Source organism: Rhamphochromis longiceps, linkage group LG18 (assembly GCF_057381845.1).
Source record: "Rhamphochromis longiceps isolate RC_006_pf linkage group LG18, R_longiceps_female_GT1.1, whole genome shotgun sequence".
In the NCBI taxonomy this organism is placed as follows: domain Eukaryota; kingdom Metazoa; phylum Chordata; class Actinopteri; order Cichliformes; family Cichlidae; genus Rhamphochromis; species Rhamphochromis longiceps.
The window spans coordinates 22,322,378-22,346,259 of record NC_140574.1 but is presented as its reverse complement, the minus strand read 5'-3'; the positions used below and the strand labels follow the sequence as shown (position 1 = coordinate 22,346,259).

At 43.3% G+C, this 23,882-nt stretch overlaps 1 protein-coding gene across 6 annotated transcripts; it reads right to left on the bottom strand.

Moving 5' to 3' along the window:
* Window positions 1–1,193: 1,193 nt before the first annotated feature.
* On the bottom strand, window positions 1,194–22,378 carry LOC146648244 (transcriptional repressor p66-alpha). 6 transcript variants are annotated; one of them, XM_085388013.1, is made up of 11 exons: window positions 22,207–22,378; window positions 11,256–11,770; window positions 9,517–9,649; window positions 9,142–9,270; window positions 7,329–7,406; window positions 7,096–7,215; window positions 6,678–6,857; window positions 4,539–4,797; window positions 3,421–3,842; window positions 3,068–3,326; window positions 1,194–2,562 (listed from the first exon to the last, which is right to left on the bottom strand). In XM_085388013.1, the coding sequence occupies exons 2-11, from the start codon at window positions 11,765–11,767 to the stop codon at window positions 2,423–2,425; spliced, it is 2,232 nt and encodes a 743-aa protein (XP_085244139.1). In that variant the 5' UTR covers window positions 11,768–11,770; window positions 22,207–22,378; the 3' UTR covers window positions 1,194–2,422. The 6 variants fall into 6 exon arrangements, with proteins under 6 accessions (XP_085244139.1, XP_085244140.1, XP_085244143.1 ...); XM_085388014.1 differs by lacking the exon at window positions 22,207–22,378 and adding an exon at window positions 21,914–22,184; XM_085388017.1 differs by lacking the exon at window positions 22,207–22,378 and adding an exon at window positions 20,944–21,258 and having other exon boundaries at window positions 3,203–3,326.
* Between the last annotated feature and the right edge of the window lie 1,504 nt (window positions 22,379–23,882).

Genomic DNA, 23,882 nt, shown 5'->3' with positions numbered 1-23,882 from the left:
TGCCAAAAGAAAAAAGCTTGTTGAAATATCAACAAGCATCATTGTTGCTTGTTGATATTTCCATTTCATCATGTGATTTCTTGCTGGCTTTGATTTTAGATTCACCTGTTTAATTTTGGACTGAAACACCAGAGGGGCCATTAGCTACGCCTCCCTCGTATCAAGTTTCAGAACTGCCTTAATTCTTCATGGCACAGATTCAACAAGAAGCTGGAAACATTCCTCGGAGATTTTGAGCCATATTGACATGACAGTATAAAATGGAATGTGGTGCGTTTCACCACATCCCAAAGCTGCTCTGTTGGATTGAGATCAGGTGACTGTAAGGCCATTTGAGTACAGATGACCTGAGCTTTGTGACATGATGTGTTACCCTGTTGGAAGCAGCCATCAGAAGGCGGGCACACTGTGGTTTTAAAGGTACGGATATGGTCAACAACAATACTCAGGTAGGCTGTGATGTTTAAATGATGCACAGTTGGTACATTGGAGCATAAAGAGCACAGAGAATACATCCCCCACATCAAGACACCACCATCAGCCTGATCTGCTGATACAAGGCAGTGTGGATCCATAAATTCATGTTGTTTATACCAAGTTCTGACTCCAACATCTTAAGAAATCTTGATTCATCAGCCCAGGCAATATTTTTCCAATCTTCTATTGGCCAATTTTAATGGAGTCATGCAACCTGCAGCCTTAGTTTGCTGTTCTGATCTGACAGGAATAATACCTGATGTGGTCTTCTGCTGCTGTAGCCCGTCTGCTTCAAGGTTGGAGTGGTGTGGTTCACCGATGCTCTTCTGTAGCCCTTTGTTGAAATGAGTGCTTAAAGCTGTCTGGCCATTCTTTAGACTCCATCTGATCTCTAACATCAGAGTATTTTCTTCAACAGAAATGCTGTTCACTGGATCCCAGTAGATTAGCAGTTTGTGAAATATGCCAGCCAGTTTGGCACCAACAACTGTGCTGCATTCAGTCCCTTAAAAAAAATAAAATCGCCCTTCTTCCTCATTCTAACGCTCAAATTAAACTTCAGCAGGTCATCCTGACCACATCTACATGCATAGTTGCTACCATGTGAATGAATAGATATTTGTTAACAGCATACGTATGAATTTCGATTCTAGGCCCATAAGAGCAAAAATGTCACAGAGACAGTGATATCCCAAAACAGCAAATGAAAGCAGCAGTTTAAAATGTAATATTTTTTATTATTTATTTCAGGAGCTAGGAAAAAAGTAAACCAAATAAATTTAAACATAACTTTGTACATTGCAATTAAAATGACTGGAAAGCAGAGAAATTATGCATTATGGTGAGGGGCACAAGATAACGATGGTCTTGTGTAATCCAGAGTCTTAATCTTAATTGTGTGATCACACAACTCTTTAACTGTGTAATCCAGGAAGCTGGAAGATGTTTCCTTTAAGGACTGAGTCGAGGCTACATGTAGCCCGTGTCTCACGTGGACAATGGATAAATATCGGAGGCAAGATTTCTGGCTCCAGTGTGGCGAATTCAGCTCCTTCAGAGTTTTGCATTTTCTCAGTGATGATGTAACACTCAAAATAATCTTACAATGTTGACAATATAAAATAAGCAAATTACAGATGGTAATTACAGATGAATTAAGCAATGACACCACGCTTCTTCAGCTAAGGTGCAAAATGGGCTTAAGGATAGGCATGCTGTTAAACAGGAAAAAAAAGAAAGAAAAGAAAAAACAAAGCTAGAATAATCTTCATTTGTGGAAACCACATTATACTGAGTGATCTTAACCATCAGTCCAAGAAAAAAAAAAAAAAAAAAAAAAGGAAAAACAAAAACACAAAAATAACTTACGGTAAATACAAAGTAAACTCAAACCTTTAACTACATGGGTGGTGTAATGAAAATTTTACAACTTGGTAATTTTGCTTTTACTTAAAATAAATGTGTATTTTGTCGAACGTGAACTCTTGGGTGTGATACAACTATTCAAGTGTCAAAAGGTTGGGTGCGTTTCACCCACATCATGGCAGAAAAGGGCTAACAAGCCTCAAACAGAATGCTTATTTTTATCAAAGGTACTCGCAGCAGACATAACCGTCTATCGTACATCATCATTTGAACGACCCTGTCTGGAGGACAGAGCCCAGAGGAAGCCCTTCAAGTATTTTCTTCTCTGCCCAGTCAAATCAAAATGGTTTCTGCACAATTATCAAATAACGATGAACCCCAAAAGAAGAAAAAAAAAAACATTGGAAAATAAGCAAAACTAAAACAAGAATCATACAAAGGTATTAATTAAGGAACGTTTCTTCACTTTGAGAGATTGTAATTGCTTAACAAGTCCTGCGGGGGCGCTGTGGACCGTATTATTGGAGCTGAGGAACTTGGGGAAAAAAACTAGTAAATGAGTAGCGGAGTACGGCTTCGACTATTTCCACGCGTTTGCAGTCTGCGAGATTGACGAGCGAGAGGGGATCATGTCCAGCAGGTACTCCCTCTGGCGAGCGTCCACTGTGGCTGATGTCTTGTGACCCGTCAGGCTGGGGTTCACGTAGGCCATGGTCACTCCTGTGAACATGCAGCAGAGCGGCAGGTCAGGTCAGGGCGTGGAAAAGAACTGCGGCGTTACGTCTAATGATTTCGAAAAACACTGTATGATTGTGTAACACCTGAATGTAAAGCCACCCACGGCTCCATAACGCACGGACAGACACCAAGGAAAAACGAATGAGAGTTATGCGCTAATCTAACACACAGTAGTGAGACCCAGGAAAAAGTATTAAAACCACCAAACTGAGGGATTACAGCAGGAAAACAGATTCATTTCCAGAAGGGGTGGGGGTGGGGTGGGGGGTGCCTTGTCCGAAAACATTTCCTATTCATCATTTTCTTTCTAACGTGTAAGATTACAGTGATCACAATTTTTTTCTCTTTAGAAAGAAGACAAATTAATGATAAAAATAAAAAAAAAGTTGGATTTGGGGTGTCAAAGGATTGCTTTTGGACCAGACAGGAATTTGACAGAGAGCAGATGTCAGGCGTCAGAGTTGGGCTGGTATTAATGTGAGTCTACCTGTGTTGCTGCTGCTCTGCTTCTTCCATGCAGTGGATGAGGCACTACCTCCGCTGATAATCCTGTGGCCGCGGATTCCACTGCTGCTCACCTTTGAACTCTGCACAGAGCGGTGGGAAACATGGGCGTGCTTACCTGGCCGGCTGACCAAAGCCGCGGCCGCCACTGCGCTCTGCAGCTGGGAGGTGGAGGAAAAGGAGTGGGGGATGCCTCTCACCCCCACTGATGAGACACCGTGGGACAGGTGGCCCTGTGAGCTCTGAGGGAGGAGACACAAAAAGGCTGTTTGAGCTACGGCAGCTTTGACTCTACAGGTGTTCTCTGAAAAAAAGAGAACAAAACCTAATTCCAACCTGCTTGATGGAGTGATGATGAATGAGGTTTCCTCGGCTGGCCTGGTGGTGGTGCTGGAGGGAGGACACTCTGGCCTGAACTTGCTTCAGCTGCTGAGCCACCAGATGCTCTGCCTTCAGTGATGAAGAGGCAGATGAAGCGGATGATGAGGTACTGTGGGAGACTGGTGAAGATGTCTGCTGAATTATACGCTGCTCTATTTCTTGCTCTTGCTGCAGTGCTTTGACAAAGGCGGCTTTCAGCCTATTGGTATGCTCAGCTTTCAAAGCCTTTTTCTGGTTAGATGACATGCAGTCTTCACAGAGCACCGCCCCGCCTTTCGTCTTGTCCTGCCTCCAACGGCAGGTGAAGTCAGTGTTGCACTGGCTGCAGATGAAAGGTTCTCTGATGGTGGGCTTGGGCAGGGCTACACCCGTTTTTCCTGGTTGGAAACAGAGACAGGAAGCCCAGAGGCAATGAGCAAAGACAGAGCAGTGTGGCATCAAATAAGCACTGAAGAAAAACAGACACAAGCAGACAGATATTTAAATCCTGGGTGATAGTGGAGATGTCTTCACTCGGAAGGAACAATAGAAACAAAAATAAGCAGGCCAATTAGTAACAGGGGGAGGACAGCAACTAATCGCTATTTTCATTTTCATTACTGAGGAACATGACAGTTATTTTCCTAATTAATCAGTTAATTGCTTGCCCCAAAATGTCTATCAATATTTCCCAAAGCTGATCGTGATACCACAAAATTGCTGTGTAGCCAGAGATACTCGTTTTACTACCATATAAAATAAAAAGATGTTTGTTTTCTTATTTCGGATTATGTGATTGTTTCAATTGCTTTTAGGCAGATAATATAAGCAAGAAGTATTCTTACATGATGTACATACTGTGAATGCCTGCTTTTGAAACCTTAATAAAAAATATAAATTAAAAAAAAATAAAAAAAAAATAAAAAGAACAAACTGTTAAAACCTAATTGCTGCAAAAGGAGACCGATTAGCAACCCTGATTATGAATGCCTTTAGTGATCACGTCTCATTGTTGTTCTGTAGAACCACAGCTCAGTTCACCTCTATAACAACAAAACAAAGCAAAGCACCAAAAGCTAAAAATCCACACATACCTCTGTGGATGGTATCCAGCAGATTCTGCACCACTTCTTCCAGTCCCACCAGGTAGATGAATTCATTATTGGCTGCAGAGGGCAGGAAGTTGAACTCTGGGGCAGGTGGCTTGGGTGGAGGGATCTCCAAGAGGGTCTTCTCCAGCTGCTTCCGCAGTGCGAGTTTAGCTGCAGCCTGACGGCTTGCCGGAGAGTCATTCAGACCCACCACAGACACACCGCTTCCTAGGGAAGAGCCCTTCAAACTGGATGAAGAGGCCTGCGTAAACAAGCAAAGACAGGAAGAAACACATGGTGTAAATATTCAGCCCCGACCACAATAGTGTCTCAAAGCTCTGTCACAATGTATTTCACATTTGTGCCAATGTCAAATACAACACAATACACAAAATCTGACTCATCTGATGATCTGACTACAAAAATACCTGCTACTTATCAAAGATGCTGACTTCACACACACGCACCTGGTCAGTCAACCTACTTTATTCCCCGGACTTTATCGTTACTCTTTGCCTGTTGGTTCTCCAGAAAAAGTCTGTTATGGGTGACTGTGCCATGTTCTCCTGTAGTCAGAAGTGTCCTGTTTAAGAGGCACCAGCATAACGGCCAACTGTCCTGGCCAGAGGACCCTTCTCTACGATTGGTTAGCCTGGCTCAAAATGAACTCTCCATTGCAGTAACTACACATTCTGAACAGTCTAATCTATGTTTCAAATTCATTGCTTCAGTAGCAAGGCTAAGCTGGTCAAATGAGTGATGAAGCGCATCATCTGCCTGAGCACAGTTTGTGAGCCTGAGCATCAACAGGCTTCAGAGTTTTTATTCGAACATTAATCAATTTCTTCCAAGTTTAATTGAGGACTGGGAGAACTTGCTGTCTGCCACCTAATGCAGCCCTGTGGAAAAATAAGCTGGCAGAACCTCCTTTAGCGGCAATAACATGATGTAATCATTTTCTGCATGACTTCCTCAGTCTGTCATATTGCTGTGGAGGAATTTTGTCCCACGCTTTCATTTATGCACAGCTCTCTTAAGGTCCCACCGTAGCATTTCACAGTCTGCCTGAGGTCTGGACTTTGACTGGGCCATTGCAACACCCGATTCTTTCCTTTTTCACTCATTCTGTTGTAGATTTGATCATTGTTCTGTTGCATGACACAACTTGAACCAAGCTTTATCTGTCAGATAGACGGCCTCACATTTAGCTCTAGAATACTTTAGTATACAGAAGTGTTCACGCTCCACTCAGTGACCAGGAAACCATCACCCCTCCACCAGCGTGCTTCGCAGTTGGTATGCCGATATGCTGTGTTTGGTTTTCGCTAAATATGGTGAAACATTTCCACTTTGACCTTGTCTGTCCAAAGCACATCATTGTTTTTTGAGGTTTCTGAGCATTGCACAGTCTGACCTTGAATTTGCTGGGACGACCACTCCTGAGTAGATTGTGACATTGTGTGTGTTCACACACACCTAAATGCTCCACACCAGCAAACTGCCAAAACCCGTTTTCATAAAGGTGCTCACGCTTACTGATGATCAATTAACCAAGTGCATCTGATCAGGCTGCTACATGCCTTCTGAATTCCTATTGAAATGGGCAGTGTTCATTTTCACATGACTGTACATCTACAGGCTGACGGTACATCTTAGTCAACCTGTTTCCCCTACAAGTAACAGTTTCCATTAACCGCCCGGCTTCCTATGGACTGGTAGATAAGGGTTCTTATTTGTTTTATTTTCAAAACTAAATGTGAGCTAACCAACAGTTTAGACTTCACTTTTTGTACATTCTGCATACTTGATTGCACCTCAGCGTTGTAGATAATCAATGAAAGAAGTAGTTATTGAGTGAATCATTCAAGATTTCTGACTGAATTCCCATCAGTTAAATTTAGGATTCTTTGTGATATTAAATGCTGAAGGCAACACATACACCAACGTGCAGTGGCTACAGCTTTCTCAGTTATAATCAGGAGCAATTTGAACTCTACACATATCAAATTTAGACAAAGTAACAAAACTTTAACTTCATAGTATAATACATCCTACGCTTCCAGCCTGGAAGAGTGAATCACTTCTCTGCCCACTCTTGTTTTGTTTTTGTTTTTTACATTGAGGGACCGGTGACATACTAACCAGCGTGCTGCCGACTCTGATGAGGCCTGGTTGGATCATTCCTCTCTGGCCCTGGGCGTCAGAGTTCCGGGGACCCAACAGCAGAGGAGGAGGACCAGACCCCGAGCCTCCAGAGGCAGCCAGCTGTTGCTGCTGCTGCTGGCGGAGAGCCTGAATCTGCTGTGGAGACACAGAGATGGGCTAACCACGACAATGAGACGGGCAACACAGACACAAAGGTAGCGGAGGACGAGGAAAGGACATCAAAAAGCACCAAAGCAAAGAACACACAGAAAGAGAGGGAGGCGCAAAGAGAGAACATAAGTCCTACGTTTAAATATAACCTTTTCCCTATAGTCTGTCTCTTTAAGACAGCACTACCACGAAACACCTTTAGGCTATAATTAACTTGACAAGGATGAGTTTTCCCATGACTCACCTGTGCCCCTCTAACCAGAGGTGGCATGATGATCTGGGAGCCATGTTTAGACGAAATCTGCTGCCCTCCTCTCACCAGGGGTGGAGGGATGACAGTACCCGAACTCCTCCCTGTCAAAATCTGGTTTAAAGAAGAAAAAGTAAAAAAAAAAAACACCGTGAGAAGTGGCATCAACTATAGTGCAACTGTGCTTTCAAACAAATAATGTGCATGTGTGATATTAGTGTATTAACCTGTGGAGAGCCTTTACTGCTTGCAATTGTTCCTCGAATTAGAGGAGGAGGAGCAGATGAGCCAGATAAACCTGAGGGCTGAAAAACAACGTACAGAGATATTAAACTGAAACGATGCTTCACTCTGCTGAACAGCACAAGCTTAGATAAACCAAATCGCATCGTCAATCAACATATAAACAGCGGCTGTCCCTGTCAACGACATGAACTGCATGTAACACATGGTTTATCTGCACCATCAAGGCATCACCTGCATTATTCAACAGTTATCATGGCTTTAACCTATATATTTGAATAAAACCTGACCGAGAGTCGTTATCACTTTTTAAAATCGTTTATTTATTTTGTTATGTAATAATTATGAGGCTGTTGTCATGGTTACTGTCAGTTTTACTTAATAGAAGTTGCAAATTAGTGTGGTTTGTTGTATCATCTTTCTGTAACCAACGTTTTTCATAAATGTATTTAATCACATAGTCTGTACGTAAACAACAGATTCCTACCACAGTGACTTGAGCCGTTGGACAGTGCTCTGCTGTTTCCAGCATTTTGGATTCATCCGATTTCATTTTGGATGGATTTGACACATAAATCAAAGACACTGCACGCTCATGCAGTAGCAACCCTAACGTATACATCACAAAATGAACATTGTGTTCCTCCCCCAGCCCCTCTGCTGGACATTAGAAAGAATGCAGGTTTTAGCCACTTCTGCATTGGCTTCACATTTTCGACCCATCTTTTCTCTGCCTTCTGTGCATCACCTTTGACAAGTTTGACTTTAGTCATTTACAACAAATTATCATCAAAAGAAAAAGAAAATGTGCAGACGACTCGTATAATCTGAAGCTGTAGGTGAGAGATTGTAGGAGAGGCTTTTAATGTTAAGGGCCAATTTGTAGCTGCTGCTGCTCCCTTACAAACTCACATTGTGGGTTGATGTCTTTTAGACTTGACTCCTTTTTCTAACCTGATGCGTGTAACACAATACTGAAAATTCAATAAATGAATTAAAATATTGTGAATATAATGAACTAGAGGGCTGATCTCATATGTGTTAGCCAAATGACCGTACATTAAATCAGCTCAACCTAGAAATCATCCAACACTGAACACACCTTTGACCTCCCAACTGGCTCAGTCACATGAGTGACAGGAACCCCCTTGCCTCTGCTGACTGTATTGAATTTTCACACAGGCTACCAATTGCAAGTTGGGGTTATTAAAAGTGCACACCCATGACCGCTTTTGATCGCAAAGTGATTGCACAGGTCACCTGATATGAGGCAAACCTTTCTGCAAACAGTTGCAGTCTAACTCTCAGAGAGTCGAAGGTTGGCAAATAACTGCTGTCTGATTTATACATGCATCAATCTGAACAAGTTTTGTCAATGAGCACACTCAGGGGACTCGACTCAGCTGGTTATATTCTTGTTGAACAGGAAGTCTGCTGAGCACAAATGTTAAAGAGTTAAAGTGAGCTTCTTTTTTTTTTTATGTAGAGGGCAACAAATGTGATTTTCAATGATTTATCGCTGTTAATTGCTGTATTATCAGAAACAGATATAATTGCCAACATGAACACATTCAAATGCAGTCAGATAGACTGACTGTATTATGGTAACATTTATGGGAGATTTTAGTGACAGCGTTGGGATACTTCACAATCCACAGAAAACTGTGCAGGAACTAGAAGAGAATCACTAAAGATCAATGACCTGTTGGCAGATTTGTAATATTATCCCATCAATATCTATCCCTACACGTGGAAGAGTGCAATGATGTGTTGATGTGGGCGAAAGCTGCTAGTTACCTTCTGCAGAGTGTCCCTCTGAATTTGGCTCTGCCGCAGTTTCTTCAGCAGCACGAGCTTGGCCTCCTCCAGTCTCAGCTCCTCCTTCAGCTGCTTAATGATACGCTCCCTCTCAGCTGGGCTGCTCTTCTACATTCAACAGAGCACAGCGGCACGTTACAAAAAAATAAATTAAAAAAAAAAAAAAATGAAATCCCTTCAGGTTACTGAACATCCCCTGATTCCTCTGAGTCCTCAATCCACCTCTAACCACACAGTGCAACATCTCTGAGGTCCAAACTTGCACCCCCAGTACTAAAATCTATAAAAGCTCACAGCTAAGTGAGTCTCGAGCTCTCATCTTCCAATGCACGATTTCTGACTTTGGTCTCTCACCATGAGCAAGTCCGTGTCCAGCTCTTTAAAGTGGCTGAGCCCGTTCATCGGTGGACTAGGGGAGTCATTATCTGACAAAATGATAACGTCATCATCTTCAGGGGATGGAGGGCGCTTCTCTCTTTTTATACTCCTGGACAAAAAAAAAAAAAAAAAAAAATGTTAATAACAGCATTTAAATTGATGTTTCTGTACGGATTACATCCAGTGTGTTCCTTCAGTACTTTGAGGGATGTTATAATCATCCTACTCCACAGCTTGACCATTTCACTTCTTTCTATCCTCTCTCTATTCTAGTCAAAATTCAAAAGATGCATCATTTGAATGTGTTGTGCATGAATGTGTATACTCTTGAAACATCAGCATCCCCAGTGAAAAATCACAAATGTGATTTGAGTTTAAAGACAGGATTTAGCTGCGCCGTTCGAGTTCGCAGTGGCAGATCCGGATAGGTTGAGAAGCTTCAGAACGTGTATGGCAGTTTGAAGGAAGATAAAGCACAACTCGACCGCTTCAAGTATTGGCAGCCATTACTAATGCCTGTATTTAAGGAGGTCTGCTCCTCAACCACAAATATAATTTATGACCACAGGTTTATCCTCTTCGCTGTAATCTAACAAGTCCAGACAGCGCTCCGCACAGCTTCTATTCATATCGAAGGTTTACCAGCAACAAGGGGAACAGGCTTAAATGCCAAGGAGGGGCAAGGTGTGACTGACTTAAAGCTCCGGTGAAGGTCTTTAAGTCACAATGAAACGGCTGCTTGAGAGCACGCATTTCCTGTTGAAACAGGATACTGTGGGCAGGCGTTTGAAGCATTTGGAGTTGACCTGCATTCGCGTAAACTCGTCACACAAGGCACGCTAAGCAAATCTTGGAGAATTTTGGGATCAGTCATCACTTTTATCTACAAAACCACATCGTTATGCACATTTTACTCATGGCCTCCCCTCCAAACACTTACAGCTCCTACTGCAAAGTGACTAGTTGAGCTGCAGGCTATATGTGAGAGTAGATGACCTAAATACTTTGACTAGTGGCACTCAAAGACTGAAGGGCAGGAGGAATGCTCCTGTTAAAATAAGACAGGCCTTATGATTGCACAGATTATGCATTTCTGTGAAGCATAAGAATTTGGTAAAGTCAACAAATGACGACACGCGGCCCGTCTCTTCTCCTCGCCGTCTTTTTTTTTTTGTGTCTGTCTGTGTGTTTATTCATGTGTGTATTAGTCTCTCCTGAGGGCTTAGCGCCATCATCACTTCCTGTGGATTAATCACTTCTCTTCCAAAGAAGTCACGTGACCTCAAAGTCATCATCACGTGACACGTTCACTTTTCCTCTCATCTCTCCCCCCCCTCCCCCTCCCCTCACTGTTCCTTCCACTGTGGAAACCATGGCAACAACCGGCTGGAACCAGTTTGTGACACACACGGCTTCATTTTGTGTTCGGGGAGTTTTTAGGGTTCAGGTGGTGGAGAGGGGGGAAAATGGAGGTAGAGCAAAAGTTCAGCATCACCTCTGAGCCACAAACACACACACGCAGCAGGATTACAAAAGTAACTTTGAAACATTTTTAGCCCGTTCATATTCAAACAAGGTGCCATTTGTCCTTTTCTAAAACCCCATAAGTGGGTTTTTAGAACAAAAAGTCTAGACAAGGAGCCGGCAGTGCTTCAGAAAAGCCACAAGGCACCTTCACATTATTATTTTTGTGTTTACTGTGAACCGTTTCTCACCCTTTGGTGGTGCTCATGTCCACGGGCTGCTCTCCTGTCTGAACTTCAACCTTAATAGTGGCCTTTACTTCCCCTGCGGCCAGCATGCCGCCGGACGCCTTTGGCTCCGCCTGCCGGACGCGGCTCCTTGTGTCCATTGCCCTTGCTTTGTCATTGCAGTCAGTCCGATTGTCTGAGCCGGGTTCGACCACCTCCTGTCTCTGGGACCAATTCCGATCATCCTTCACCGGCTGGGAGGTCAAGGGTAACACTAAAGATAACGGCAAAGGGCTCTGATCCTGCTCCTGCTCCTTGTCATGCTCTAATCCGGGCCTAGTCCGGCTCTGACCATCCTGTGCCAGAATAAGGTCAGGCTTAGGTTTAGTTGGGGTCTGTGTTGGCGATTCAGACGGGTCCAGTTTAGGTTTTTTGCTTTCATTGTCGGCATCGGAGGTTTCTACAGACTGTGGGGCAGCCTCCCTCTCCAGCGCCCTCTTCTGGCTGCGTGTCTGGCGGACAGCCTCCTCAGACATCCCCTGTAAATAGAAAGAAGAAGAATAACAGTGTTACGTGACGTGTTCAATAGTCAAGCAGGATCCCAAAATGACACGAAAACAAAAAAAAGTTTACATTGAAAATAGGGAGCATAAAAACTCCAGGAAAAGGAAATGTCCATTTTTATTGTATGAAGTTGGAAAAACACCACTTAGGTATATTTAAGATTCTACTCAGTCAAAAAAACAGAACTTTTAAAATCATATTTCCATTTCTAAAAGAACTGAAAGTGAAAGTCCTTGTATTTAATTTACATTACCCATTTATAGTCACATGCTTATGGCCTACATCAGGGTCAACGTAAATATATATATTTATAAAAATAAAAACTTAAAAAAAATGTGAATAAACTACCTCAAAGTGTTTTGAGTGGATATGTCTGATGTTGGGTGAGACAAAATTTAAACACCACCCCTCAGCTGCACTTTTCCAGCTCATGGCTGCGTCACATACCACCTTGTTTTCCACTGGACACTCCCTTTTTGCCTTGACTGACTATGATCGTATGATATTAGGCACAGCCGTATTGCCACCTCATTGGCAGATCTTTATGTGACTTTACACTTGCCAGCCCTTTTTAACTTCTCATTAACACTGTTATCTAATCACTCAACACGGCAGCGACTCAGTTTATTTAGGCATGTACACATGGTCAAGACAATCTGCTGAAGTTCAAACTGAGAATGAGATTGAGAAAGAAAGGGGATTTAAGTAACTTTGAATGTAACGTTGCTGTTGCTCCCACAGGGGTTGGCCTGAGTATTTCAGAAACTGCTGGGATTTTCCTACACAACCATTTCTAGTGTTTACAGAGAATGGTCCGAAAAAGAGAAAATATCCCGTGGGCAGCAGTTCTCGGAGTAAAAACGCGTTGTTAACGCCAGAGGTCAGAGGAGAATGGCCAGACTGCTTTGAGCTGACAGGAAAGCAACACTAACTTGTTACAACCAAGGTATGCAGAGGATCTCTGAATGCACAACATATCAAACCTTCGAGCAGATTTGATACAGCAGCAGAAGACCACACCGGGTGAATCTAAGAACAGTAAACTGAGACTTCACACAGGATCACTGAAAGTGCACAACAGGAGGCTGCCTGGTTCTATGAGGCTCGATTTCTGTTTCAGCAATCAGATGGTTGGGTCAGACTAAATAACATGAAAGCATTGAACCATCCTGCCTTATACCACTGATTCACAGTGGTCATAGAGTAATGGTATGGAGGATATTCTCTTGGCACGTTTTGGATCCCACAGTATTAACTGAGCATGGCTTAATTTTATGATCAGTGTACCCTTATACAAAGCTCAAATAAAAGCTCAAACTGGTTTCTGACTGGTTAAACATGACAATGAGTTCACTGAACGGGAGGGTCACATCATGGATGTGCAGCTACAAAAATCTACAGCAACTGTGTGACACATCAGTATGGCCCAAAATCTGAGGAATGTTTCCAAAAGACAGACAGACTACACTAGCAAATTGGATGTATTCTGTCAGTGACTGGTTGTTTTCCATTTCATCTACTCTGCATTTATCCTATTGAGTGTGTAGCGTTTGATGTTTTACAGTGACCCTGATGTGAGCTATAAGGTAAAATATGTCGGCCAATTAATAAAGTGCTGCCGGAACTTTAATTTCTTCTGATCGCACATCCTTAATGTGGTAATCTCAGGCACACAGCTCTGAGTGCAAGTGCAACAGCCTCACCCAGCTGCTCTTCAAACTTCCTGTTAGTGAGGGGCAGCCAATCAGAAGAAAGCTATCTTATAAGGAAAGGTGATAAACCAGCTTATTTCAGACAGTGGATGAATTGAGGGGCTGCACCGAGTAAGACAGATAAAGGTTATGATGAACTGTTAGAAGAAAAATAACAGAGCCCCTTTTATTTAGGCTCTAGCCCAAGTCACATGTCATTCTCACAAGGCTAACACGGTAGGAGAAACCTGCAGGTCTATTACCCAATAATAAATTAAGGCGTCTATTTTACCCCAACTGCATTTGCGATTGTCCTCGTGTTGTTCAATAATGACGCAGACAAGACTGACCTTGAACCAGCTGCAGGGGACATGCTCTAAAAATGGCACCCAGACAAAACATCTTGGATTATCACGGTCACATAGCCAAGATGTTGACTCAAGTATAATTCCAAAACATCCCATTCTCCAAATCTCAGTCTAGACTAAAAGCCAGGAGAAAGGGGGACACTAGGAAAAATATGGGCGTACTCAGAAAGTGCTCAAGTGTTCAGGGCAAAATAGAAAATCAAAAAATGCACTTGAGAGAAGCAGAAAGGTCTTTTGAAAGACTGCAAAGAGAAAAAAAAATGCTGCAGAGAGATAAAACATCTATGACAACATCGTAATCAAATCAGAGTTAAAGGGACTTGGGGTAGAGCGAAAATTCACTGGAGCATGAATTCTGTTCAAATATTCATAACAACTCATGAATCCACATATTTTAGAAATGTACGTATTCACGTGGAGGGATTTTTCATTGGCTGCGAGGAGCTCACGATGCGTATACAACTCTTTCTGAGTGGAGCACCATATCCATTACTGTCCAATATCCCCTGAACACCAGATTCAATCCCCACCAGATGTTGACATGGCAGCAGTAGTGGAGATGAGGACATACAGCGGCTCGCTCTGTCAGGCGGACGAGCATTACAGAGTGCACTTGTGCCCTCGCAGAAGTGCACCAGTACATGGCACATAGTGTCACACATTATCCCTACAGTAGCTGCTCTGAATCACTCAGAGTCGGGTCAGAAACGAGAGCGGACGCACGGGATGACGGCAGATACTCCACATCAGTCAATACATGCTGATGGTTTTGATAATGGCCTATCAAACTGTTTGGCTGTACATCTCTGATGCACTTTTCATATCAGTGGATATTGACCCATTTATCCATAATAGCATCCTGTGCACTAAGAAAAGACTTACAAAAGGGTCAATCATCCCACTGATGACTCTGGATTTGGGCACGTGCCTCTGAGGTGTTTTCTGCCCCATCAAGTACACATGATGCTGTAATATCTAAACACCAATATGCCTAAATATAGGTATAGTGTAGGGCTGAACGATATATCGCATTTGCGATAATATCGCGACATGATCAAGTGCAATTTTATAACCGCAAAGGCTGCGATTATACTCTGGACATGTCCAAATTCATGGGCTGCATCCTCCTGAGGCCGCATTTGTAGACCGATTACGTCACAGCGACGTGCCGAAGGCTGTCCAAATTACTACCATATCCCAGAATTCATAGCGCGGCCCAGCCAAACTCCAGTTTCCAGCAATGGCGGCCGCTACTAAGTTTTAAAATTACTCATACTAATCTTTCTGGGTCACAAAATAAACTTTTAACATATTTTCAGGCGAGAAAGTAGTTGTGTAAACATCAAATATCTGCTCGGTTTATCAAGATATCCCATATTTGCAAAAGTGCTTCGACGTTTTCAGAGGCGTCTGCTACCCACCAGCTCGACAGCTAGCCGGGACCTCGAGGGTTACTGATGCGGCCGAGAGCGGCACAACTCCCGGCACATCATTTTCAGATCACCGCGGAGTTTCGCTGCTCGGGTTAAACGTAATATATAAGTCACTTAGACAACCTAAAAATGTTATTGTTGGGTTTTTTTCAGTGTTTTGTTTGTTCGTGAGTAAATCGGTTTGGCTGAGATTAAAGTTATTAGATTAGATAAAATAAAACTTTATTAATCCCCCGGGTGGGTTCCTCCTTGGTTTTCACACAGCTGACTAAACGTCAAACAGAAAACTTATTAAACAGAAGTATGAGACAGTCGAGAATTTACACCAGTGTCTGGTTATATTTTAGATAGCAAGAAGCAGACGGCCGAGTTTATTAAACTCCACCGAGACAGCGGTGACGCTAATCAGAACTAGTAGACCGTCCAATTTCACGCCTTTAAACTTTAAAGGCGTGTTTGTGTGTGTGTTTATACAATTGCTATTATGTTTGCACTTTATGTGTAATGTTACTGACTGCAGAGATCAGTAAGATGTGTGTATTTTTTATTTATTAGTTTTATTTATTTAATATTATTTTTTAATTGAATGACTGTCTAGTAGTTCACAGATGTCGAAAAACTGAGTGTGGTAAAGCCACTGATTTTTTTTATGTATATTTCTGCAATCTGCACATTGTACTGACTTTCATTTTAATGTTTACACCAGGGTTCCTTGTCAGCACTTTATGCTCAGATGTTTGTAAGCTAAAAATAAACTATTGTGTATGTTCAAATATACTGTTGTGATTGAAGAAGTTAAATAAAAATGTCAGTCATCAATTCATGCATCACCTCATGTCATCATAACAGAGGTCTGTCTTCCAGGAAAGAACAGTTTAAAATTAATGTAATATAGTATTGGCCATACTATATGATGTATTGCTTGTCTTTGTTTAATAATACAGAAGACAAAGACCTTAAAAAATAATCGCATATCGCATCGCAATCGCAATATTGGGGCAAAAAAATCGCAATTAGATTATTTTCCATAATCGTTCAGCCCTAGTATAGTGTGAGATTATAAAGACAGAATATGACTCATAATTTCCATTACTAGTGGTGCTGATTATGCCGCGTACTTACATACTGTAGTTTGGTACAAGAATGATGCTGGTGATATGATCACAAAGGATTTACTCAGAAATTTTTATATCCAGAGCAATAGCAAAAAGCCAGGTAAGGCTCGCTATTGTTCACTGTGTACACACTCATTGAATTGGTTATTATTGAATGTGTAAAAAGGCAAATGTTGATCCATATGGCATGCTACACACAGAGAGTAGACAACCTGTGCTCAAAGTTCACAGGATCTCAAACAGACAGCACATTCAGAGATGCACAAAGGATCTTGCTCTCTGCTGGAAGAGCATGAAGAAGCAGCAGTGCACCGCAGTTATGTACTTATGCATATTTATGTCTTTATGTTACAGAATCAAGAGCCAGTCCTCCCAGGACTGTGGAGGCCCTCAGTCTGCCCAGCGACGCGCCACAGGAAGCTACGTTCCTTTTTTTGTTTTGTTTTTTTGGAAGGGTGTGGGAAGGAGGAGGGGGGGGGGGGGGGGGGGGGGTTCGCTACAATTAACCCTTACAACCTGGAGTACTTCTCCGTAACACACACACCGTATGCGCTTCCAACCCCTCCTCCCCTTCCTGTTCTCAGAACGGCTATGGCGGCGAGCAATGAGCGCACTTAATGTATCCATCATGCACACATACAAAATGCACGCAGGGTGACAATGCAGCATGCAGAGCAATCACCTGATAGCAGAGAGCTGACTAAGTTTTTATAATACTCTGACATCACTGAGACACACATGACATGACCCTTCCCAGGATTCAGTGGGACACACAAAGCACTTTTCCTGAGAACCGGTTTAAACCGGTTAGCTTGTGTGTGTGTGTGTGTGTGTGTGTGTATGACAGAGAGAAGCTAAAGCTGGTTTTAACCCTTCAGGTGCTGGAGCAGGCGCAGGGCTTCCACACTGACGGCCATTATACAGTGTGTGCGTATGTGTGTTAGTGTGTGTGGTGTGGCGGGGGTGGGGTGTTGTGATGACATTATTAATTTCTGGCGCATATAGCTGTGAAATGATGCTGCTGGAAGGAATTAGACATGGGGAACGCCACCCATCCCCGCACCAACCTTACACGGGCACTGACCCCATCTTTGTAATGGGGGATCTTTAATGGCTGGCAGGTTTCACATTTCATCTTCATGGCAGTTTACACACACAATTCCTTCAAACCCTCTTCGCGCGCGCACACACACACACACACACACACACACACACACACACACACACCCCCCCAAGAACTTGACATCACATGCAACCAGTGCAAAACCTCTGAAAGCAACCGAAAGCAAAACTGAACTTTACATGTCTCACAAATTCAGGCTATATAGCCAAACTTAACTGCTCACTTTTCACACACACACACACACACACACACTAAGAGGAAAAGCTACACTGTCCACTTCAATATTACACTTGTTACAGCAGCAGGCGGAGTGATTAGTGTCATGGTATGATCTGAATCACATTGTATACAACATTATCCTGTTAAATATTCAAATCAGATGGAAATCCTCAAACAGCATTAAACGACACTGCAAAGACTTGACAGCACAGCGAGAGATCGCGCTCATAATTCTCACGGCGGCTGGGCTGACTGGTTGATTGTCACTTCTTTAGTACAGTTTCACCAGACCAAAGGTTTACCATCTGCATTTCTTCCCAAAGTAGAAACATTCACTTGATTTCGACCAGAAGCTGCACTGTCCCTTTGGTGTCTGGTGAAAAGAAGTTACATTTTTCTGTCCTTGAATGATAACGCCATTTTTTCCCCCACTAGTACCTACTCGACTCAACTCTACTCGACACTTAGGTGGTAGTACCTGGTACTTTGCTAGTATCTACTTAGCCGGGGTTCTAAGCGAGCTGAAAATGTAATGTCAACAGACTGCATGCCACTGACTGGCCAGAAAATTATGTCATTGGATGAGTCATGAGAGAGACTCCTTTGCAAGAATCAAACTCGTCATTTTTGAACCCCGGATACAAGGAAAAAGACTCGACACTAACCGACACTGTCCACCAACGACGAGGTGCAGACGATGTCCTCCATTGTTGTGTTGTTTTGTGCCGCATACTCACAGTGTGATGGCATTCAATTGCAATGGAAAACGACTGAAACCGATTCGAGTCGAGCAGAGTAGGTGCTAATCTAAAAGAGCCACATGAGCCACCCAACTGAAGCCCATTAGATATTAGACAAAAACATCTGAATGCACACTGTCGTTGCATTACTAAAACTCTTTATCAGTGTTTTTAAAAAAGGGTAACATAAACAGCTGTAATTTAATGACATTGAAGAACAAAGTTAATCCAAGATTCTGCAGGTTTTGCAAAATGTAATGTCTTGCAGTTTCGTCCTAAAGCCACAAGTCTGTACTTGTAAAACTAGACTTCAGTTGGTCTTCCAGTTTTACAGGGACACAACAATGTAGGAAAACACGGCATCACTGCTGCTTTCAGAGACACATTTTCCAAAATGATGGCAATTTTGATTTTTTTTCTAATAAAGTTGCCGTGTGCACACTGTGCTTTCCAACATTTAGTTGTGTTTTGGAGGTTTCCATGTGCACACTACAAGAATGCCCACAAGACTGGTCCTCTAACAAGTCCTGCCCATGTCACTATATTGTTTAAGAAGTGACCATTAATGAGAATTGACGTGGCCCATACATCCGTGTAAGACGCCTGACCAACAGTAATACAAACGGCACATATGCAAGTTGACTCAGTGTCCAGAAAGTTGCCAATCCAACTCTGGTCAGCTGTCTCAAATGCCTGATATACATTTGAATCCTTTTTGTGACATTTCTCCAATCAAACCCAATCATCTCATTAACAACTGGAGTGTATTTAAATCACAGTGATCACTGCCACATTATCAAGGTGCAAAGTGCTACTTTAATCTAGCATCAGGTTCCTACCACTATCAGGGTTTTGTCTTCTCTGTCTTTTTCTCCTGCTATGAGGCAGTTATTTATCACATTGATCCTGTCAGCTATCAGTCAATCATCTTCACTCACACCAGCAGCCTCGCTCTCAATTATCACTGATGTCCACCTTTACATGCAGTATGTGTTCAGCACTTTATTTACCCACGAGAGACCTTTTACCCTGTGAACACATATTTCTACATCACACGGGGGCTTCAGGAAACCGTGCAACTATGCGGCCACTCTACCTTGGAAAACTGCTGAACCAGCAAAGTATTCGTTTCCATTACCTGGTTGCATCTGTCAGAATAACAAATGATAGCAATGATAGTGTCCGTGCACTAACTAAAAAGCAAAACCTTCGCGGCCCCACTCACAATAGAAGAATGTCATCGGAGGTGTATGCTTAAATAAGATGTTGCTTTGGAGCTAGTTATGGCCAAAGCTCACTTTTGTGGGTCACTGACTTGCTCAGTTAAATAACTTCAGATCTTGAGAGCTCAGAGCTTCACACAGCAGCATCTACACGAAACGAACTGAAAAGGCAATTAGGGAGCAACTTGCTCCACACGTATTTGATGACGTCTCTGATGTTTGACCAAACAGGTCGCCCTGTGACCCCCAGTAGTTATGTGGAGCAGCTCAAAATGTGGCTAGCAGATGACCCTTTACAGAACAGTAGCTGACTGCACAACAGCCCTGAACCAGCCTTGTGTGTCTGTGTGTGTGTGAGAGACATCGCTGGAACAGTGCTTTCTGGAATGGCTGAAAATTCATGCGCTGTTTCTGACTCACTCAGTCTTGTCATTTGAATACAAACAACACAATCACTCTGGGGTGGATAGTACTACTACTGCATCACGCTGCAGATGCACAGTTTCTACACAGGAAGGACAGGTAGCTCAACAGCCAAAGCGCTCCCCTCTCCTCTGACCCCCCCCTTCCCTTCACTAAAGGCAACCTGCACACTGTTGACATGTAAATAATGCTTTACAGGGCCTTTGTTCACACAAACAAGCGAGGGTTCATTCCAGATCACCACAAAGAGGCAATAAAAGTCTCCTAAAAGCAGCAGCTCGCTTTTGCAACAATGCCATCCCCAGCTTACATGGCATGCATGGGACTTTTAAGTGGCTGCATTGTGTTGCAATGAGAACTAACAGAAACTGATAGGAATCGGACAGAAAACCTAGATTTGTTTTTATTTTATTTTTTATAGCTGTCTTAGTCTTACAATAGTAAGACTTTTAACCACATATTTGTAGATTTTTGGATCATTTTCACAAGCAGTCTTAATTTTATAATAATTATTTTTTAATGAATAAAAGACGATTATGTAGCTTAACAAGAAGAACTTCACTGCAGTAACTCTGATTGTGGCTCACACTTTCAGGCATTAATGCTACTTGGAAAGCAAGTTGATACAAGTCAGCAGACATTAGTCAGCTATGTCCTCTGCAGGTGACGGTATGCAATAAGACGCTGAAAATCAATCAACTGCAAAACTAATTAAGTAATTAACCAATTAAAGGCTACACGATCACGACTCAGCAAGAGTAACCAGTGCCGTCACAACACGGCGTCAGTCCGCGTGTGGCTCGCTGCACACACCATGAGCAACGCCGGCTTCCGTCACGTTCAGCCATTAGATATCCCCACGTTTTAAATCCACCTCAGCGCGTCCGCATGAACGGACGGCACAAATTTAGCGGCGAACTGGTGTGACGGCAGAAATCCTGAGCCCACAGCTTTGTCCCGAAGCGCTGCAAAAACTCGTGCTGTGGAAATGTGTGCACGCGCCTGTGTGTGTGCGTGCGTGCTCCTGTCTGGCTGAGAGGAAGAGACAGAGAGGGGAGTGTGTGCGGTGTGTGTGAGAGTGTGTGTGTGTTCAGCTTTAAGAGGAGGAAGACTACGGTTGTCACAGAGAGAAGTAGGAAGATTAGCTACCAGATAGCAGAACCAATACTGGTGCCACGGGGCTTAAAGCGGGCAGCGGCGTCCACCATTAACGTTTCCAGCCGCCAGTACACAGTCCAAAAAACCAAACTCAGCCCTTTAAAAACTAAACCCAGCCCACACTTACATGTGCAACTAGCCGGCTTTTTTATTATTGACACCGCCTCGGAGGAGGTGTGCGTGTTATTAGTTAGCGAGCTAACATTAGCTACATCGCACAAACAAAAACACGAAGCCACTTTTAGCTCGGATAAAGGCACTCGGTGTGTGTGACCACCAGCGGCTGCCGGACACTTTAAGCCAAACTACTGAAAGTCCTCCGAGCCGGGGAAAGCCGCTCGTCAACATGACCCCCACACACAACCAGAACCGAACCCGAATCGTTGACCTGGCTCGCACCCCCGATGCGGGACAGCCGTCGAGCTCAAAAAGGACCCCCAAACTTTCGCGATACTGCCCTAAAAGTGCGGCTTCAGGAGGCTCACCGGGACGGTTTACCTGTCTGTCCCCTCCCGAGGAAAAACCTCCGAGTCGGAACTCATAAATTTCATCGACCGGCCCACGGACTGAGCCGCCGCCGCCGACGACCGTCGAGCCGCTGGCGATGTAACGTTGTAATCCTTACCTCGTTAAACGACTTCTACCGCACCAAATCAAGTCCAGCCATCACATTTACTCGCCGGTGCTCCTGAGGAAACATTAAATAAAAGAAATTTTGGCTGAGCGAGCCCCCCCTCTTCTCCTCCCCAGTGCTCAACCTTTGGCTCTGCGGAGAAGTGTTACTTTTCAACAGCCCATCAGCTTCTTTATCGTCACAGATAGGTGGAGGAAAACCTGGCTCCTCTCGACGAGTCCGAATAAAAGGCTCCTCTCGATCCCCTCACTAAAAAAACTTCAGCTTCACATAAGTCAACTTACTCGGTAGCTTTGTCTCCCGTTCTTCGCCGATGGTCTACCAAGGAATGTTTAATCTGCAGTTAACCTCGATAAATCGTTGCTTTTTTTTGAAATCCAGGGGATATCCTCTTTTTTCGGCCCTCCCCGCTGCCGCGTCTGTTGCCAAATAATGCGCCTCAACACACATGGAGCCGCTGCGTCCTCTTAGTGGGCATGCGCACCTCGCCATACCAGGGCGACCGGATCACATCATGTAAGTCACTGACCACGGAGGGCCAAAGCAGGACGACAATGTCAGGGCCCCCCGGGGTCCCCGGAGTGACCCGTGAGTGTACCAGCAAGTGTACAGATCCCCTCCAATACACACTCACACACGCACACACAGTTACAGTACTGACCCATGAATATGTAAAACACCACATATTTCATCCCAAACACTCACTAGCATCCTCTTTGAATCACCACAGCTTCTACGGTGGCTCTAACTCCAAGTCAGGACTCAACTCACAGATGCCAGAGTGGCTTTATTGCCAGCCTTATGAGCACGGTGACACAAGTAATGCTTCAAACTTAGCATGTGGACAAATAATCAATTTGCACACAAAACAAAGCGGACAGCAGCTGCAAGAGCGAGGAGACAATCCGCTCAACTGCACCCGAGCCCGGACCCTTAAAGGTCTCCAAAGTGCAAGCAAATGCTGATTTATTTCTACTTAAAGTACATTATGAGCTTAATGGGGGTGGTCCTGTTTTATTTCATAATGTTGAATCTGTGCCTGGCAGAGGCGAATGTGACTAAATTGATTTATCAAACCCTTATTTATTAATTTTTTATTTTTTCTTTGCTATGTTGTGCTGATGTAGTCCATATAGACACGTATTTAATCACGTTAGTGGTTCATGTTGTCTTTACATGCCTGATTAAAGCTCAGATTGTTCACATTCATACAGTCAATGAGTGATGCATAGTAAACATGCAACCCAGCAGTTTAATGTTTGCATTGTACATGATGGTTTGCAGGGTTTAATGGCGGCGAGGGCAGCTGCAACCCCCCCCCCCCCCCCCCCCCCCAGACTTAGATAAGATAAGATAAGATAAGATAAGATAAGATAGAACTTTATTAATCCCTCGGGTGGGTTCCTCTGGGAAATTCGACTTCCAAAAAAAACCACAGCAACGACCAAAGTTACAGTTACAGAACTGTTATATATATATATACACACACACACACACACACACACACACACACACACACACACACACACACACACACACACACATATATATAAATACAGAGACAAATATAAATAAAATATACAAAGGGGATAAATAGAATAAATAGGAATAAAAAATAAAAATACAAGTGAATTGCACATTTCAAGTATTGAGTCTATTGCACTGTTGACTATTTACAAAAAGTATTGCACAAGGTATTGTACAGTGAGGTGCAGAGGCACTACAGCTTAGTTGTTCCCCCCTCCTTTGTCCTCCTGTCTCCCCTCCCTCTCCCCTCCAGAGAGGAGTTAAACAGTCTGATGGCGTGTGGGACGAAGGAGTTTTTAAGTCTGTTAGTTCTTGTCTTGGGGAGAAGCAACCTGTCACTGAACAGACTCTTCTGATTGTTTATGGCCGTGTGCAGAGGATGCCCAGCATTGTCCATAATGTCCATCAGTTTCTTTAATGTCCTTTTCTCTGC